This window comes from Salvelinus fontinalis, chromosome 6 (assembly GCF_029448725.1).
Source record: "Salvelinus fontinalis isolate EN_2023a chromosome 6, ASM2944872v1, whole genome shotgun sequence".
NCBI classification, from domain to species: domain Eukaryota; kingdom Metazoa; phylum Chordata; class Actinopteri; order Salmoniformes; family Salmonidae; genus Salvelinus; species Salvelinus fontinalis.
In genome coordinates, this window is record NC_074670.1 from 57,273,890 (window position 1) to 57,294,659 (window position 20,770).

The window sequence follows — 20,770 nt, forward strand, 5'->3', positions numbered from 1 at the left end:
GCTCTGGCTGGGTCGCTCAAGGACATTCGGACACTTCTGCGCTGTCTTGGCTGTGTGCTTAGGGTCGTTGTCTTGTTGGAAGGTAAACCTTCTGCCCAGTCTGAGGTCCTGAGCGCTCTGAAGCAGCTTTTCATGAAGGATCTCTGTGCTTTGCTCCGTTCATCTTTCCTTCAATCCTGACTAGTCTCCCTGCCGCTGAAAAACATCCCCACAGCATGATGCTGCCACCACCATGCTTCACAGTAGGGATGGTGCAATGTTTCCTCCAGACATGACGCTTGGCATTCAGGCCAAATAGTTCAATCTTGGTTGCATCAGACCAGAGAATCTTGTTTCTCATGGAGGCCGCTGTGTTGTTGGGGACCTTCAATGCTGCAGACATTTTATGGTACCCTTTCCCAGATCTGTTCCTCGACACAATCCTGTCTCAGAGCTCTTTGACCTCACGGCTTGGTTTTTGCTCTGAAATGCAATGTCAACTGTGGGAGCTTATATAGACAGGTGTGTGCCTTTCCAAATCATGTCCAATCAATTGAATTTACCACAGCTGGACTCCAATCAAGTTGTCGAAACATCTCAAGGATGATCAATGGGAACAGGATGCACCTGAGCTCAATTTCGAGTCTCAGAGCAAAGGGTCTGAATACTTATGCAAATAAGATATTTCTGTTTTTAATTTTTAATACATTTGCTAAACTTTCCCCCATTTTTTTTCTCGCTTTGTCATTATGGTGTATTGTGTGTAGATTGATTGATTTTTTTATTTAATCCATTTTAGAATAAGGTTGTAACGTAGCAAAATGTGAAAAAAGTCATCAAGAGGTCTGAATACTTTCCGAATGCACTGTAGATCCATATGGCTCAATCCCAAATGAAAGGGAAAGATGGGCACCATCTAATGTCATCATTTAAGACTTTGCCTATCTTTCCCATTGTCCTTCCAAAGTCTCCAGTTCACTCTACGTCTGTCTTCCTCAATTACCTTATTGTATGTCTCTAATCTGGCTCAAAATTTTCCTCTTTCTGCCTACTCTTCCTTCCTCTCCTTCTTCCTCTCCCTCTTCTACGCTTCCTTTCTTACCTCTCCCTTTCCCACCTCATTCCCATTTCCAGGCTCTCCTGGTGCGTGCCCTGCTGGAGTATTCTCAGAGTGCGGAGGCCTGGCTGCCCTACGGCCTCTCCCTAGTGGCAGGGATCTTCCTGATGGAGCTGATGCGTTCCTGGTCGCTGGCACTCATGTGGGCCGTCAACTACCGCACCGCCGCTCGCCTCCGGGGTGCAGCGCTCACATTCGCCTTCCACAAGATCCTCCGCCTGCGCAGCACCAAAGACATCAGTGCTGGAGAGGTGAGTGTTTGTTAGCCTGGTCCCAGATCTGTTTGTGCAGTATAGCCAACTCCTATGGTCATTGTCATGCCTGGTCCCAAACAGATCTGCGAACAGGCTAGGGTGTTTGTGTGATGGTGGACCAAATCAGCCCCTTATCCCCACAGTAGGTTTGCGAAGGGTCGGAACATTACGGTAAATTTCCGGATTTTTTCCATGGGAAGTTAAGCCCGGGAATTTGGGGAATTTTGCTTAAATTTATCAAAGAAGTTAGCTTATAACATTGAACCTTTTTTGTGTGATACGCATAAGGCAATTCTAGGTCTTGTGGCATATTTTGGTTAAACTATCCCCAATTCAATGGAATTGCAACCCTCTGCATGCACAGTGCATTCTTCCATCACATGTGCAGTGCATTCTTCCATCACATGTGCAGTGCATTCTTCCATCACATGTGCAGTGCATTCTTCCATCACATGTGCAGTGCATTCTTCCATCACATGTACAGCTGATTCTCAAGATCTTGCACACTAATGATGCCCCACACTACTACACTGTCTGAGCCAAGGACTACATGCTTTCTGGTAAGTTTTGATTACAATACTGGGTGGGGTGAATATATTTTATATGACATACATGATTTTTTGTTAACTAGTAAATAGGAGCCTACAGCAACATGTGTTTAAATCCTTTCTAACAATTTCTGCTAGTTAGTTTTTGCTACCATGTGGGTTTTAGCTTGCTTGAGCCTGCTAACTGAGTGTTAATTCACCTGTTTCATTTGAAAACATTTCTTAAAAAGGAGGTGTTTAATCTAACTGCTGAACTATTTATCTGTAGATGGAATTGTATTTTTTATTTAAAAAAAATAATAATAATTCTCATCTTTACAGGAAAATGCCACGGGCACTATCTGATGTGTGGAGAGACATTTCACTGCACCTAATGTAGAAGGAAAGCGGTGTACATTTGAAAATACTGTGTCAAATCATATGTGAAGAATGCAACTAAGATGCGGAATCATCTGGCCAGTGCATAAAGTTTCCTCTGCGCTCACAACAAGCAACCTCTGACAAAAGTCCCTCTACTTGTATTCGAGGTGAAAATGATGAATCGGAAGTTTTTTTTGACTCAATGGAGGAAGTAGTCAGAGAAATGCTGATGAATGTCTTGCTCGAGCTGTGAATGCAACTGGTTCACCTCTAATCCTCATAGGCAATGTGTTTTGGAAGAGATTTCTGAATGTTCTTCGCCCAGCATACACCCACCCCTCCAACAAGACATGCTTTATCTACTCATTTGCTGGCTGCAGAGTTCAACAGAGTTCAAGTGAAGGTCAAGCAAATCATAGAGAAAGCAGACTGCATTGCAATCATCTCTGATGGGTGGTCAAATTTCCGTGGGCAAGGAATAATTAACTACATAATCTCTCCCCCTCAACCAGTTTTCTACAATAGCACAGACACAAGGGACAACAGACACATTGGTCTCTACATTGCAGATGAGCTGAAGGCAGTCATCAATGACCTTGGACCACAGAAGGTATTTGCACTGGTGACAGACAATGCTGCGAACATGAAGGCTGCTTGGTCTAAAGTGAAGGATTCCTACCCTCACATCACACCCATTGGCTGTGCTGCTCATGCATTGAATCTGCTGCTCAATGACATCATGGCACTGAAGATACATTCTACAAGAGAGCCAAGGAAATGGTTAGGTATGTGAAGGGTCATCAAGTTATAGCAGCACCAAGCAAAGAGAAGAATAAGAGCACCACATGGAAGCTGTCCAGCAACACCCGTTGGGGTGGTGTTGTCATCATGATTGACAGTCTCCTTGAGGCGAAGGAGTCTCTCCAAGAAATGGCCATTTCACACACAGTCTGCTGATATAGACAGCCCCATCAAGAGGATCCTCCTGGATGATGTATTTTGACAGAGGTAAGCAGCCAGAAATCTCCTGAAACCTATTGCAGTAGACATTGCATGGATTGAGGGAGACCATGCCATCCTGTCTGATGTTCAGACTCTGCTTGCAGGTGTAAGAGAAGAAATCCGTACTGCCCTGCCCACTTCACGCTTTTTGATGTATTTCAGAACTGCAGTTTCCTCTGCTTGGAGCAACAGTGAAGACTTCTGCCTGAAGCCCATACACACCGCAGCTTACATGTTAGACCCCAAGTATGCTGGCAAGAGCATCCTGTCTGGTGCAGAGCTCAACAAGGCCTATGGTGTCATCACTACCATGTCTCGCCACCTTTGCCTGGATAAGGGCAAGGTTCTTGGCAGTCTGGCGAGGTACACTTCCAAGCAAGGGCTTTGGGATGGAGATGCAATATGGCAGTCGTGCCAACATATCTCATCAGCCACCTGGTGGAAGGGACTTTGTGGATCTGAGGCTCTTTCCCCTGTTTCCTACATCATCCTCCAAATCTCACCAACATCAGCCGCCTCAGAGTGCAACTGGTCCTTGTTTGGGAACACACGCACCAAAGCACGCAACCGGCTGACCAATACAAGGGTTAAAAAATTGGTGGCCACCCAGGCAAATTTGAGGCTTTTTGAGCCTGACAACGAGCCATCCTCAACAAGGTTGGAAAGTGACAGTGAAGATGAGGCCTCAGAGTCTGATGTTCAAGAGGTGGACATTGAGGAGGTCCAGGGAGAAGACATGGAAGCCTGAGGAAGACAACCAAAGCTTTAGTTTCTAGACTATCATTTTACAGATGTAACAATGAAATATTTTGGGGGAGATGCGATGGATCATTGGGGATTATTCAATATTCTCTTTCTTTTGTTGTTCAATGAAATCATCCCATGTGAAGAGTCAACTCATTTAATTAAAGTTAAATTCGTAACTAAATTTTATTTCTATTGGAAGGATTTAATCATTTGCAATTATGTCTACTTATGATAAGGTTTATGTTTCTGTCTCTATATGATATGGTAAATATATCCAATGCAAAAAAACATCTACCTTTTAAATGGTATTAATATTAATTTGCATATATTTCCTTTAATTCACATATATTCCCGTTAATTTCCACGGAAAGTTTCCACCTCTGAATATTCCCCATAATGTGCAATCCTACCCCACAGACATTGCCTTCAGTTCTGAAAGTGAAATGCACGTCTAGTGGTTACATTGTAGGTGTGTCTCAGATAACAAATAACTCCATTGTATTAGTTTGATTGAAACAAACAATGAAAAAAATGTAATCCTATGTCTTGCCAATGTCTCGGCCCTTTGACCATGCGCTACTATTGTAGCTTATTCTCATTGCAGCATTTCAGGATTCTGTGGGTTAATTTCATTCTCTTTGACTCACTATGTCCTTGTGAAGTAAATGGTCTGTTCAATGTGTCCACTAACATTCTGTGTCAATGTCCCTCCCTACAGCTGATCAACATCTGCTCCAGCGATGGCCAGCGGGTATACGAGGCAGTCTCAGTGGGCTGTCTGCTGGCCGGGGGCCCGCTGGTTGGCATCCTGGGTCTGTCCTACACTGCTTACTTTCTGGGACCCACTGCACTGGTCGGATCAGCCATATTCATCTTCTTCTACCCTGCTATGGTAGGAAGTCCTCCACATGTCTCCTAACAAAGGAATCCACACCTTATGGGGGAAAAAAGTGCCGACTAACGAAAAAATGTGAACCGATGTCTAAAGGAACGTTACTCCACTTTCATTAACTCAGAGGCATCTTAGTGCTACCTTTTCATACAGTTTATTTATTTAGGAACAAAGCTTTAGTTACTGAAAAAAGAATACACTAGGAAAGTAAACATTATTTTGACAGCAGTGTTACTTGGAGCATGATTCCTGTGAACTTATCTCATTCTAAGCACTTAGTCGTTCATGAATTGTCTTGCCTGTTTATAGTGTTAGTGATGAACAGCATCATATTTCCCCATAACTGGAGAGCTAAAGTTAATGTCCTTCACTTCACAGACCGTTATCCTTTACAGCACAGCCTGTTAATTCCCCTTAAAAGGGTTTTGGGGAGTTAAAGGGCAGTTCTGCCATTTTTCAATCTCATATTCTTCATCTCCGGCAGTAAACCAGTGTCTACATATGTGAAAACAGCCTGCTTCTATGATCTGTGGTTAAAAAGATAAGAAAAAAGGTCATATAAATGGCTTCTCTGTGGCATCACAGGGTAGGTTAAAAAACAGTGATTTTCAAAACCTGCAACGGATTTCTAGGGAGGGTATTTTCTTGCTCCCCAGGTCACCGCAAATCTGTGTTTTGAAAATCACTGTTTTTATAATGTTTGAGGATGTCATCGGGTAGACCGTTTTTACTTGATTTGTTTCTACAAAACATAGAAATGTACTGTTTTCACATATGTTGACACTGGTATTGTGCTGGGGGTAATGAAATTGAGGTGGAGTTGCCCTTTAACTTCCCGAAAACTCTCCGACTGCCAATCTCCTGTTAATTTTGCTGTTGTTAGTCTTTCAATTGAGTTAGCTTCAGTCTGAGGCTTCCTGTTGGGGACCTTTGCCTTTATTTGGAAGCCGTTTATAGCCTGTTCCTTGCAGTAACCCTGCCGTACAGCTGATGCAATAGGGCTGTGTCTGCGTCCCAAATGGCACCTTCTTCCCTATACAGTGTACTACTTTTGACCAGGGCCCATGGGCTCTGTTCTAAAGTAGTGCACTAGGGGAAACATAGGGATGTAGACTGTGTCTGCCTTCATTTCCCTGTTACGACACTCGCATTTCTCCTCTGTTACTTATTTTCTTCTCTCTATCCGGGACAGATGCTGGCTTCACGTCTCACAGCGTATTTCCGTAAGAAGTGTGTGTTAGTGACTGACCAGCGCGTGAGGCTCATGAATGAGATCCTCGGCTGTATCAAGTTCATCAAGATGTATTGCTTGGAAAACGCTTTCGCTCAGAACATCCACAGTGAGTGTTTGGTAACACTTGCGCACACACACACACACACACACACACACACACAGTCTTGTACAGCTAACCTTGTGGGGACATACAATTCAGTCCCATTCAAAATCCTATTTTCCCTAACCCCTAACCCTAAACCTAACCCTAATCCTAACCCGTACTCTTACCCTAACCTTAACCCAAAAACCTAAACTTTATCCTAACCCTAGCTCCTAACCCTAACCCTACAACTAACCCTAGCTCCTAACCTTAATATTTAACTTAATTCTAACACTAATTCTAACCTTAACCCTAAACCCCCTAGAAATAGCATTTGACCTTGTGGGGACTAACAAAATGTCCCCAGCTCGTCAACTTTTTGTTCGTTTACTATTCTTGTAGGGACTTCTGGTCCCCACAAGAATAGTTAAACACGTCCACACACACACTGGGCTTGTATTAGTTTTTTTCTGGTCAGGTCACTTGGTGAGGATAAACACCAGGCCACAGTCATATTGTTTTTTGCACGGAGCCAGTGACTCAGTAGTCATTATGTTATGGCACGGGACCAGTGACTCAGTAGTCATCATGTTATGGCACGGGGCCAGTGACTCAGTAGTCATTATGTTATGGCACGGGGCCAGTGACTCAGTAGTCATCATGTTATGGCACGGGGCCAGTGACTCAGTAGTCATCATGTTATGGCACGGGGCCAGTGACTCAGTAGTCATTATGTTATGGCACAGGGCCAGTGACTCAGTAGTCATTATGTTATGGCACGGGACCAGTGACTCAGTAGTCATTATGTTATGGCACGGGACCAGTGACAGTAGTCATTATGTTATGGCACGGGGCCAGTGACTCAGTAGTCATTATGTTATGGCACGGGGCCAGTGACTCAGTAGTCATTATGTTATGGCACGGGGCCAGTGACTCAGTAGTCATTATGTTATGGCACGGGGCCAGTGACTCAGTAGTCATCATGTTATGGCACGGGGCCAGTGACTCAGTAGTCATTATGTTATGGCACGGGGCCAGTGACTCTGTAGTCATTATGTTATGGCACGGGGCCAGTGACTCAGTAGTCATTATGTTATGGCACGGGGCCAGTGACTCAGTAGTCATTATGTTATGGCACAGGACCAGTGACAGTAGTCATTATGTTATGGCACGGGGCCAGTGACTCAGTAGTCATTATGTTATGGCACGGGGCCAGTGACTCAGTAGTCATTATGTTATGGCACGGGGCCAGTGACTCAGTAGTCATCATGTTATGGCACAGGGCCAGTGACTCAGTAGTCATTATGTTATGGCACGGGGCCAGTGACTCAGTAGTCATTATGTTATGGCACGGGGCCAGTGACTCAGTAGTCATTATGTTATGGCACGGGGCCAGTGACTCAGTAGTCATTATGTTATGGCACAGGACCAGTGACAGTAGTCATCATGTTATGGCACGGGGCCAGTGACTCAGTAGTCATCATGTTATGGCACGGGGCCAGTGACTCAGTAGTCATTATGTTATGGCACGGGGCCAGTGACTCAGTAGTCATTATGTTATGGCACGGGGCCAGTGACTCAGTAGTCATTATGTTATGGCACAGGACCAGTGACAGTAGTCATTATGTTATGGCACGGGGCCAGTGACTCAGTAGTCATTATGTTATGGCACGGGGCCAGTGACTCAGTAGTCATTATGTTATGGCACGGGGCCAGTGACTCAGTAGTCATTATGTTATGGCACGGGGCCAGTGACTCAGTAGTCATTATGTTATGGCACGGGGCCAGTGACTCAGTAGTCATTATGTTATGGCACGGGGCCAGTGACTCAGTAGTCATTATGTTATGGCACGGGACCAGTGACAGTAGTCATTATGTTATGGCACGGGGCCAGTGTCTCAGTAGTCATTATGTTATGGCACGGGACCAGTGACTCAGTAGTCATTATGTTATGGCACGGGGCCAGTGACTCAGTAGTCATTATGTTATGGCACGGGGCCAGTGACTCAGTAGTCATCATGTTATGGCACGGGACCAGTGACTCAGTAGTCATGTTATGGCACGGGGCCAGTGACTCAGTAGTCATCATGTTATGGCACGGGGCCAGTGACTCAGTAGTCATCATGTTATGGCACGGGGCCAGTGACTCTGTAGTCATCATGTTGTGGCACGGGGCCAGTGACTCAGTAGTCATCATGTTATGGCACGGGGCCAGTGTCTCAGTAGTCATTATGTTATGGCACGGGGCCAGTGACTCAGTAGACATTATGTTATCATTATGTTATGGCACGGGGCCAGTGTCTCAGTAGTCATTATGTTATGGCACGGGGCCAGTGACTCAGTAGTCATTATGTTATGGCACGGGGCCAGTGACTCAGTAGTCATTATGTTATGGCACGGGGCCAGTGACTCAGTAGTCATTATGTTATGGCACGGGGCCAGTGACTCAGTAGTCATCGTGTTATGGCACGGGGCCAGTGACTCAGTAGTCATTATGTTATGGCACGGGGCCAGTGACTCAGCAGTTATCATGTTATGGTATGGGGCCAGTGACTCAACAGTCATCATGTTTATAGCTCGGGGCCAGTGACTCAACAGTCATCATGTTTATAGCTCGGGGCTAGTGACTCAACAGTCATCATGTTTATAGCTCGGGGCCAGTGACTCAACAGTCATCATGTTTATAGCTCGGGGCCAGTGACTCAACAGTCATCATGTTTATAGCTCGGGGCCAGTGACTCAACAGTCATCATGTTTATAGCTCGGGGCCAGTGACTCTGCAGTCATCATGTTTATGGTACGGGTGCTAGTGACTCTGCAGTCATCATGTTTATGGCCCGGGGTCTAGTGACTCTGCAGTCATCATGTTTATGGCTCGGGGGCTAGTGACTCTGCAGTCATCATGTTTATGGTACGGGTGCTAGTGACTCTGCAGTCATCATGTTTATGGCACGGGGGCTAGTGACTCTGCAGTCATCATGTTTATGGCACGGGGGCTAGTGACTCTGCAGTCATCATGTTTATGGCCCGGGGGCTAGTGACTCTGCAGTCATCATTTTTACAGCACTGTCCCAGTGACACAGCAAAAATCATAGTACTCACTTCCTGTTTTTGCGTCTGGGTTAGAGTGATTATTTCCAGCTGAGAATGCGCCTCTCGAATTCGTACTTCCTTTATTTGACTTTATTTACATTTTCTTCTCTGTTAGGCCAATTCTATTTCAATTCCAGTCAGTCCAGGAAATTCAACCCGTTACCTGAAATCCATTAGTTCAAATCCTCCAATCATCAATTCAAATTAGATTCATCCCCGGAATTGACCCGGCAACTCCATTCACGTTAGGTTCCATTGGCTCAGATTTCCTCCATGGCTTCCCACATTACACAAGCCCTGATTGGATCACTGCGCCCAAAGTTTAATTTGAAAAGCGTTTAAAGCTCTTTCATACTTAAGACCTGCAGAGGGTTGTTCCACTTAGAGGAGATTGAAGAATTATAGAGGGAGGGGGGACATTTCTCACGAGGCTCTGCCTTACATTGTGGATAAGAAGCGTTTGGTGCTTTTAATCATAACTGTAATTAGCCAGGTTGGACTCATATCCTCATAACAGCCCGCTGTTTGGATAATAGTGATAATACCTATTATTATGATCATTAATTGGACATTCATCTTAAGGGCTATCGAGTGTTTCATATCAAGAGTTCTGATATCGTTCTCTTCAGTTAGTGTTGTTAGTTTACGGCCCTATTCCACCTGCTGATAAAAATATACATTGTATATGTAGCAGCTTCTACAAAGGCAACTCAACAACAGTGCTGTGAGTCCCTGGAGAATAATATGAAATATGTTTTAGGAGGAGTGCAGTCATGTTATAGCTTTCCTGGAGCACGTAGTAGCCTTGGCTGTGTTAGAAAGAAATAAACCTTGGCTTGGAGCCAGAGTGCACTGAATGGACTGTTGAGTGAAGCAGCCAACACATGCATTTAGAAGATGTACACAATCATGGATGACAAGCCACTTGACTTGGACAACTGCCAATGGCCCACAATTTTAAAAGTCCATTTCATACCATTTATGGCCGCGAGGCCCAACTTGTCTCTCTTATTTCTGGCCATGACTGTAAGTGACTCTCTCTAATGTTGTTTGGGGCTGAGTATAACTGTACAGTGCCAGGCGTAACTTCCTGAAAGACTCTACAGTGGTAATACAAGAAGAGCTCATTGTCTATTTTCTGTCTGTGCTATCTCGCTCTCTGTCGCTCGCGCTCTCTCTGTCTGTCGCTCTCTCTGTCTGTCGCTCTCTCTGTCTGTCGCTCTCTCTGTCTGTCGCTCTCTCTCTCTGTCTGTCGCTCTCTCTGTCTGTCGCTCGCTCTCTCTGTCTGTCGCTCTCTCTCTCTGTCTGTCGCTCTCTCTCTCTGTCTGTCGCTCTCTCTCTCTGTCTGTCGTTCTCTCTCTCTGTCTGTCGCTCTCTCTCTCTGTCTGTCGCTCTCTCTCTCTGTCTGTCGCTCTCTCTCTCTATCGCTCTCTCTCTCTGTCGCTCTCTCTCTCTCGGTCTGTCGCTCGCTCTCTCGGTCTGTCGCTCGCTCTCTCGGTCTGTCGCTCGCTCTCTCGGTCTGTCGCTCGCTCTCTCGGTCTGTCGCTCGCTCTCTCGGTCTGTCGCTCGCTCTCTCTGTCGCGCTCTCTCTCTCTGTCGCGCGCTCTCTCTCTCTGTCGCTCGTTCTTTCTCTCTGCCTCACTCGCTCTCTCTCTGTCGCTCGTTCTTTCTCTCTGCCTCACTCGCTCTCTCTCTGCCGATCGCTCTTTCTCTCTGCCGATCGCTCTTTCTCTCTGCCGCTCGCTCGATCGCTCTCTCTGCCCTTCTCTCTGCCGCTCTCTCTGCCGCTCTCTGCCTCGCTTGCTCTCTGCCTCGCTCGCTCTCTGCCGCTCTCTGCCTCGCTCTCTGACGCTTTCTCTTTCTGCCCCCCCCCCCCCCCCCCCCCCAGCGGTGCGATCTGAGGAGAGGAGGATACTGGAGAGGGCTGGTTGTGTTCAGAGTCTCACAGTGGGCGTGGCCCCCATCGTTGTGGTGATCGCCAGTGTCTGCACATTCACTCTACACATGGCCCTGGGTTTTGACCTCACTGCTGCCCAGGTAAACCCCTCCCCTCAGCTGTCACTAGCTTTTCAAGAGTCAAGTGACTTCAATATCTACCAGTAGCTTTTGTTGTTTGTTTCAGTAGAAAGCTCCCCAGTAGCTTTTAAATATGTGGAATTCCACTAAATGTGAAATTACTTGACTATGTTGCTCCCTTCAGGCCTTCACCGTTGTTGCAGTCTTCAACTCCATGACCTTTGCCCTCAAAGTCACGCCCTTGGCTGTACGAGCATTATCAGAGGGTTCTGTGGCAGTCAACCGATTTCAGGTAAATGAAAGACAGACAAGATTGTTGTACAAAATTTGGAATGATTGTAGCGTTCAGTCAGGATGGACTGTTGTCAGCATAACACTTCAAAATAGACATGTTCATTAATGAATCTTCTCCATATATCATACAGTATATCATATGTCATGTCAACAGAGACTCTTCTTGATGGAGGACCGAGAAGTTGTGTTGGCCAAAACGGATGACCCGATGAACGCCGTGGAGTTCCGGTACGCCACGTTGGCCTGGGAGAAGGCCAAAGCTCCCGCCAAAGCCACCCCTGTCCCCAAAAAGCAGTGCAAGAGAGGTGGAATGAATCGAGTACTGCGCAAGGAGAAACTGAGCTTGTATATCACAGCAGAAGAGGGTAAGGGAAACAACGAGGGTCCCAACGGACAGAGTCTCCTTACCCACATGGAACAGGAGAGCCCCCAGAGCACCATCTCCTCTACTCAGAGCTCCATCATCCGCCCACCGCTGCACAAAACCCTACATCGCATCGATCTGCGCGTCAAGAAGGTAAACTGCTCGAACAAGCACCATCAATCAGACAGGTGTACTCACTCGCGCACAAAACAACCCTGATTTCCATTCATACCAGCCTACACAAATGCTTGTACACATTGACAAATATATGCATGCACGCACACATGCAAACCTGCATATACACACACACATACACACACACACTAAAGCAGTGGTGTTCAAGGTCTGGGGGGGAACGCAGTGGGGTTTGCAAAACATATATTTTTTTATGAATACAATTGGAACAAAGAAATCAGAGGACAGATTATTGTATTCAAACATTTTCTGAAAATTGTATTTAGTAAATGTGTTTATTGGTTTCTTTCATATTTATATGAGATGAAAATGTAATGACTTGAAGGTTATTTGTTGATGATTCCATATGTGATATTTCATAGTTTTGATGTCTTTACTATTATTCTACAACGTAGAAAATAGTAAAAATAAAGAAAAAACATTGAATGAGTTGGTGTGTCAACTTTTGACTGGTACTGTATATATTTTCTATTCCATCTGAGAATTTTATTTTTAGCTTTTGCGGCAGCAGCTACTCTTCCTGGGGTCCACAAAATGTACAGGTTTTAAGGATGTGTCATTATATTTGGGGTGGGGTTGCTAGAAATTTGTGCCCAAAACAATGGTGTCGTCCGAAATTCTGGTGGAAAAAAATTGCGTCCCTGCTGAGAAAGTTTGAATACCACTGCTCTAAAGCATTGCGTCACCGGCACTGGAAAGATAAATGGATTTAGCATGCAGGCACATTTGATTATAGGAGCACAACTCATAAAAAAAGAGAATGACTGAAAGAGTAGACAATTGGAGGGAGTCAGCAACTTCTTTCCTTTTGAAATGGACTGAGTGCGTTTCAATTACAAATCCATACCAATACTCCCTGGTATCCTTCTGATCTGCAGGGTGCGTTGGTAGGAATATGTGGAGCTGTGGGGAGCGGAAAGAGCTCTCTTCTGTCTGCTCTGCTGGGACAGGTGAGGTTCTATATCATTCCCCTACAAACCAGACTGGAAAGCATTTGAGGTGCGTTTGATTAAGCTTTACTTTTGCACTTTTGGGACTGTTCCGTTGTACCGGGCAATCAAACGCAGTTCAAGTATTTTCCCTCTCGTGAAAGCCCAGGTCAGCTTTACCTCTAGTATGTTTTAACATGAGTCTTATCTCTGGTGCGCAACAGATGACCCTGCTGGAGGGCAACGTGGCAGCCAGTGGCGGCTTTGCCTATGTGGCTCAACAGGCCTGGATCCTCAATGACTCACTGAGAGAGAACATCCTGTTCGGAAAAGAATATGACGAAGACAAGTAAGATTGATTGATTCGTGTTTATGACTTTTGAGTCATTTATTATGGAACAGTACACAATGAAAGCAACAACGCAGACCATTTAGAGGTGTCTTAGTGCTGGATTTAGGTAGACGGCTCATTTTCATCTGTAGTCCATGACCAGTCACGTTTGGATGTCATAGTTTGATAGTTTCACATTCAGAAGGGCCAAAGGCTCATTTCTAACTCATGGTTTACTCATTTCTCTGGACCATGACTGCGTTTCCCTCTCATGTTAAGTTATGTCCTTGGCTGTGTTTCCTTATTAGGTATAATGCTGTGGTCTCTGCCTGCTGCCTGATCCCTGATCTGACAGAGCTGCCCTATGGGGATATGACTGAGGTATGTATCAGACCACTATTGTATCTCTCTGCTGGAGATGCTCTCAATATGAACTCTGGCCATTCTGTACAATACATTTGCCTTACACTATACCAAAGTAGCAGAAAGTGTATTTACCATGTAACAGGCTAGTAAGTAGTACATGCATTTATAGATGGAATGCTTTGGGGTGCATTGTGGTGTTTTATGAGAGAACATGATAAAGTGTTATGTAAGTACATATCTGGTCTGGTCTGTTGCTGCCTCTGTGTGAAGCCCATCAATCAGAAATTATCCTTGATACATTTTGTCAACATTGTCCCAATGTTTTCACTCAAGATAGGTGAGAGGGGTGCCAACCTGAGTGGCGGGCAGCGCCAGCGGGTGAGCCTGGCACGTGCCCTGTATAGCGAGCGGCCCATCCTGCTCCTGGATGACCCTCTCAGTGCCGTGGACGCCCACGTGGGCTCTCACCTCTTCCACAATGCCATCCGCACGGCGTCCAAGGGCAAGACCACCATCTTTGTCACACACCAGCTGCAGGTAAGAGGAGCTTCTGATTATCTGAATGATCAATTCAAATTGTATTTATGTGAGAAACAGAAGAATTTGCAGCAAATAAGTGACTTGTGTACTATGGCCAAATGATAGGAAATGGCATTCATGATCTGAAATGGCTTTCTTAACTACTCTCTTGTATATCTTTGGGACGCCTAATCTGAAAGGAAATGAGAGAGGCCCTATGTAGACCTCCTAGGTCGGTGATTATAGTGCAACTTGCGTTTTCACACAAGTCTCCCATTGACGACTCTCAAGACTTTGTCCCGAAAATAGAAGGCTGAGGAAAAGAAGCCATATAGAAATATAGAGGAGCATACTATAGCCCAGGATTCTTCATCAGGAGAATCCCAGATCTCACTGGTGTTGACCCTCTCTCAGTACCTGGCAGAGTGTGACCACGTGATTCTGATGAAGGACGGGCAGATTGCCGAGCATGGCACCCACTCCCAGCTTATGGGCAGAGACCGTGACTACGCCACTCTCTTCAACAGCGTACAGCAGGAGGTAATGCCAACCACGGAGCGCATGTCCAGCTCTAGCCTGATCACAGATCTGTTTGCGAACAGATCTGGGACCAGGCTAGCCTTTCCTACTCCTATGGTCATTGTCATGCATTGTCATGAGCTGGCAAGACAGCATAAACTGATCTGGGACTAGGCTAGCCCAGCTCTCCTCGATGTAAAAACACCTTTTTCCATCCCTCTTTACACAACACTATCGTACATCACATCCTGCGTAATTCAGGAGGCAGGAGAAGCCAAGTGGGTGGCTGGGAAATGTTAATGCATACAGGGCTTTTCATTATTTAGGTCGGCATTGATTTATCGGTGTCACACTGCTAAAGACCCTGTCACCAATATCTCAGTTTAAATTACTTACTGGCAATGTTATGACTTGGCCGATTGTCTTATACTGTAGGTCTCTTTGGCTTGCTCTCCTAGAACCTGGTGAAAAAGAACCTGGTGAAAACAAACCTGAAGAATAAGGAGAAGAAAGAGGGAGATGAAAAGGTTGAGACCACCGAGAATTTTGCCAAAGTTGTCAGACCTCCGGTGGAGAAAGGGAAAGGAGGTGAGACTCGAACGCACCAAATAGAATGTGTTCATGTGTTCCCTTTAAAACAGTTGGCTTGAAATGAGGAAATTACTCACAGGTTTCTTCCTTCCTCTCTCTTCCTTCCTTCTTTCCTCTCTTCCTTCATTCCTTCATTCCTTCCTCTTCTTTCCTTCCTTATTTCCTTCCCTTTCTTCTCTCCAGACCAGCTCATGAAAGCGGAGGAGAAGGGCTCTGGTGCCGTGGCCTGGGATGTGTACAAGGCCTACATCAATGCGGCTGGAGGCCCTTGTGCCTTCATCATCAACGTCATCCTCTTCCTCTTCACCACTGGCAGCATCGCCTTCAGTAACTGGTGGCTGAGCTACTGGATCCGCCAGGGCAGTGGGGTGAGTTTGGATTTTCTAATGGCCTTACACACAGACACATAACTAGGATCAGATTACCCTACCTACAATACTTATTAGAATTGAAAGAAATATCTGATGCTGTGTTAGTGGGATAGGACAACTTCTGCCTACTCTGAGGAATGTCTATACTGTATCAGGCTGTCTCCCACAAGTAAAACGACTTCTGTGCATCACTGAGTTGTAGTGGGGAAAGTGAGAGCATTAATCTCAGCACGTGTAATTAAAAAAGTACCGGTGTCTCTGTAAACGTAATTAAAACGAGACGAGCCGGCAAAAACCAGATGTGCTGCGAAGCTGTCGTCCGTGTCTGATTGAAGGATGTGTTTGGAATAACGACATTACCCAAATGGCTGCTTCTTTCATGTCTTCTGTCTCAGCTGGCTTTGTTTAATTTATTTCCTTCATTGGATAGAAATGCCTTGTGTGTATCCCTCCATCTGCCCTCAGAATACATCATTAATCCTGGAGAACGAAACCAATGAAACATTGGCGGGGTTGGCAAGCGACAGCATGAGGCTCAACCCTCACGTTCAATACTACTCAAGAGTTTATGTGATGTCCATGGGGGCCGCTCTCTTCCTGAAGACAATGAGGGGGCTAGTGTTCGTCAAGGTAAGCATCTTGCTCAAATGTCTTTTAGAGGGGTTCTTGTGGATTGTTCTCTCATCTTGAAATGTCAGGATCATTCATTGATGCACTCTATGGCCTGTCAAAGGAGAGTGCATCACTGGCCGATTCACTCCAGGGTACTACTTTTAACAAGGGCCCATAGGATACCATTCTGGACGTAACCATAGTCTCCATAAGTCAGGTTTTCATTGATTTACGCTCAGGCCCGTTTCAAAGGAAAGAAGTGCAAAGTTGTTGTGGTACAACCTTGACTCTCTCTATTTGTCTTTAAGACATTTTCATGAGTTGCACTACTATAATTGAAAGTGCCTGCAGGCTAAATCCATTTATATGTCCAGTGCCGTGACACGCTGCTTTAATGGCTGTGTGTGTGCGTGTGCCGCTGTGTGTCCCTGTCCCTTTGGATATGTCCCCTGTGTTTGTTAAACTTTCCTGACAGCCCATTACAGAGGTTATGTCCTCACGTAATTGTGTGACACAAACTTTTCCCGAAGATGGCTAATCTTTTTTTTTTTTTTTTACCCTTAGCTGTAACGTGAATGTGGGAGTGTTGCATATTCTATGAATAGATTGAATGTGTTCTCTCCTGCCAAAAGTCATTTCTGCCAGATGTTTCTCACTGCGTTAACCTAGACATGGGTTCATAACCTTTGTGTCAGCCTGCCAGACATTAATTCATGTCTGATGATTTGACAGTTTGCCTGACACGAGAAACTTTCCACTTGCTCTTAACAGCACAGTGACTACTAATAGGGACACATCAACAACAACAACATATGGCCAACTAGCATTAGCAACATGTCATATGAGCGTTAGCTAGTGTGTGTACATAGCTGTGAATGCTGGCAACAATTCTCTAATGTCTACTCCTACTACTGTATGTTTGTATTTGTTGCGACTGGGTGTTGAGCTTTCCCAAGTCCCGACAACCCATCTGTTTACCAGTGTTCTGTCTGGCTCCGTGTTGAAACACCACTGTGTTTGTCTGACAGTGCACTGTTCGGGCTGCCTCGGTGCTCCACGACAAGCTGTTCCACCGCCTCCTCCTGAGCCCCATGCGCTTTTTTGACACGACACCTCTGGGCCGCATCCTCACCCGCTTCTCCCGAGACATGGACGAGGGTGAGGTGTCTTGCCTTGACTTCATACTCCGAGCCTTGATGTCCCCATACCACCCAGACAACACAGTGTGATGTGACAGTTTTTTGTTTTCTCTCTCCCTCCGTGTTCTCTTTCTTTCGGTCTCCTTTTCTCTCTCTCTCTCTCACCATCCACAGTGGATGTCCGTCTGGCCATGCAGGCTGAGATGCTTCTCCAGAACATGACCCTGGTGCTTTTCTGCCTGGTCATGGTGGGCATCGTATTCCCCTGGTTCCTGATCTCCCTCCTGCCCCTGGGAGCCTTCCTCCTCATTGTCAACCGCGTCTCCAGGTCAGGCTACAACCAATCGATTTATACGTGTGTGTGTGTGTGTATGCTCGTGCATGCTTTGATTTAAAGACGATAAGTGTAGAGATGGATTAGGGTTCCCTAGGTCTTTGGGTAATTTATTATTCAGTGTGACGCATCTAACCAGTTTCCTCATTAAAAGCAAGCTCAAAAGGCACCCCATTCCCCATATAGTGCACTACTTTTGACCAGGGCCCGCACAATATAGGGAATAACGTGCTTTTTGGGACGGGTCCCATTTGTTGATGTGGTGTACTTTGCCAGCTGGCATCGTGAGATGAAAGTACCAACTGCATAAACATGTTTGTGTAGGTTGTCTCAGAACAAGGAGTGTCATGTTCTTTAATGCCCTGACCTCTTCTCCTCCAACCCTCCCTCCCTCCCGCCGGGGATGATTCATGAGCAGACTTGTTATTCACATGTGCAGCCTATCCTATCTATGGACCTAAAAGTAGAACTCCACCCCATCTTTGTCAATAAAACCCTCTCTCTCACACTTCCCTGCTGACTCAGTCGAGTGTCGTGGTAGTGTGGGTCTGTGGCTCATAAAATCACACATCAATCAGAAATGATTCTAGCGGAGCCAAGGAATGGCCTGAGCTGTGCCAGGAAATGGTTGTCCTGTCCTGGGCAGAATTACACTCTGACTCCCCTGTGTCCTCTCATCATATCATAGTCCACTAACCTGTCAGATAACTGCACTGTCATTGGAGTTATAATGCAGTGTTTGTCAACCCTCTCCTCGACCACCTAGATATTTCACGATGTTGTTGTTGTCCTGATCTAGTGTGTCTGGTTTGGTGATGAGTTCACAAGTTCAATCGGGTTCCTTAGAACACGCAATGGAAAACATTTTTGCAACGGGAAATTAAAATGTTTAACCCTCCCTAAGGTTTGGCTGGGGGTCACAGAGTGGAGGTTTGGCTGGGGGGTCACAGAGTGGAGGTTTGGCTGGGGGGTCACAGAGTGGAGGTTTGGCTGGGGGGTCACAGAGTGGAGGTTTGGCTGGAGTTAACAGAGTGGAGGTTTGGCTGGAGTTAACAGAGTAGAGGTTTGGCTGGGGGTCACAGAGTGGAGGTTTGGCTGGGGGGTCACAGAGTGGAGGTTTGGCTGGGGGGTCACAGAGTGGAGGTTTGGCTGGGGGGTCACAGAGTGGAGGTTTGGCTGGAGTTAACAGAGTAGAGGTTTGGCTGGGGATCACAGAGTGGAGGTTTGGCTGGGGGGTCACAGAGTAGAGGTTTGGCTAGATGGTCATAGAGTAGAGGTTTGGCTGGGGGGGTCACAGAGTAGAGGATTGGCTGGGGGGGTCACAGAGTGGAGGTTTGGCTGGGAGGTCACAGAGTAGAGGTTTGGCTGGGGGGTCACAGAGTGGAGGTTTGGCTGGGGGGTCACAGAGTGGAGGTTTGGCTGGGGGGTCACAGAGTGGAGGTTTGGCTGGGGGGTCACAGAGTGGAGGTTTGGCTGGGGGGTCACAGAGTGGAGGTTTGGCTGGAGTTAACAGAGTAGAGGTTTGGCTGGGGGTCACAGAGTAGAGGTTTGGCTGGGGGTCACAGAGTGGAGGTTTGGCTGGGGGGTCACAGAGTGGAGGTTTGGCTGGAGTTAACAGAGTAGAGGTTTGGCTGGGGGTCACAGAGTGGAGGTTTGGCTGGGGGGTCACAGAGTAGAGGTTTGGCTAGATGGTCACAGAGTAGAGGTTTGGCTGGGGGGGTCACAGAGTAGAGGATTGGCTGGGGGGGTCACAGAGTGGAGGTTTGGCTGGGGGGTCACAGAGTAGAGGTTTGGCTGGGGGTCACAGAGTGGAGGTTTGGCTGGGGGTCACAGAGTGGAGGTTTGGCTGGGGGGGGGGTCACAGAGTGGAGGTTTGGCTGGGGGGGGTCACAGAGTAAATTAAATCATATTTTATTTGTCACATGCTTCGTAAACAACAGGTTTAAACTAACAGTGAAATGATTACTTACGTGTCCTTTTCCAACAATGCAGAGTGAAGATAAAATATAGAAATAGTGACACAAGGAACAAATAAACAATGATTAACAATAACGAGTAAAAAATAACATGGCTATATACAGTCAGTACCAGGTAATAACATGGCTATATACAGGCAGTACCAGGTAATAACATGGCTATATACAGGCAGTACCAGGTAATAACATGGCTATATACAGGCATTACCAGGTAATAACATGGCTATATACAGGCAGTACCAGGTAATAACATGGCTATATACAGGCAGTACCAGGTAATAACATGGCTATATACAGGCAGTACCAGGTAATAACATGGCTATATACAGGCAGTACCAGGTAATAACATGGCTATATACAGGCAGTTCCAGGTAATAACATGGCTATATACAGGGAGTACCAGTACTGAGGCAATGTGCAGGGGTACGGGGTAATTGAGGTAGCTATGTACATATACTGTAGGTAGGGGTAAAGTGACTAGGGAACAGGATAGATAATGGACAGTACCAGCAGTATGTGTTTGTGCGGCCTCAGTATGCGTGTGTGCCTGTGCTATGTGTGTGTTAGGATGTTAGTGGAAGTACTTGCAAGTGTGTGGGTTGAGTCCGTGCAAGAGAGTTGGCCAATGCAGGTAGTCCGGATAACTATTTGATTAGCTATTTAGCAGTTTGGTTCAGCAGTATTATGGCTTGGGGGTAGAAGCTATTCAGGGTCCTGTTGGTTCCAGACCTGGTGCACTGGTACCGCTTGCCATGCGGTAGCAGTGACAACACTCTATGGCTTTGGTGGCCGGAGTCTTTGACAGTTTTTGGGGCCTTCCTCTGACACCGCCTGGTATAGTGGTCCAGGATGGCAGGGAGCTCGGCCCCAGGGTTGTACTGTGCCTTACTCGCCACCCTCTGTAGC

General features: G+C 46.2%; 1 protein-coding gene across 1 annotated transcript in view; it reads left to right on the forward strand.

Annotated features, from left to right (window-relative positions):
* Positions 1-20,770, forward strand: part of wu:fb13g09 (ATP-binding cassette sub-family C member 5) — a 50,533-nt gene that overhangs the window by 10,758 nt on the left and 19,005 nt on the right. Inside the window, exons 5-20 of the mRNA XM_055927217.1 lie at positions 1,114-1,347; positions 4,726-4,899; positions 6,092-6,239; positions 11,197-11,345; positions 11,509-11,616; positions 11,773-12,135; positions 13,056-13,127; positions 13,331-13,455; positions 13,746-13,818; positions 14,137-14,340; positions 14,737-14,862; positions 15,300-15,429; positions 15,616-15,800; positions 16,269-16,433; positions 17,444-17,573; positions 17,729-17,882. Of these exons, the coding sequence (XP_055783192.1) occupies positions 1,114-1,347; positions 4,726-4,899; positions 6,092-6,239; positions 11,197-11,345; positions 11,509-11,616; positions 11,773-12,135; positions 13,056-13,127; positions 13,331-13,455; positions 13,746-13,818; positions 14,137-14,340; positions 14,737-14,862; positions 15,300-15,429; positions 15,616-15,800; positions 16,269-16,433; positions 17,444-17,573; positions 17,729-17,882 (2,540 nt within the window). The remainder of the gene's footprint in view (positions 1-1,113; positions 1,348-4,725; positions 4,900-6,091; positions 6,240-11,196; positions 11,346-11,508; positions 11,617-11,772; positions 12,136-13,055; positions 13,128-13,330; positions 13,456-13,745; positions 13,819-14,136; positions 14,341-14,736; positions 14,863-15,299; positions 15,430-15,615; positions 15,801-16,268; positions 16,434-17,443; positions 17,574-17,728; positions 17,883-20,770) is intronic.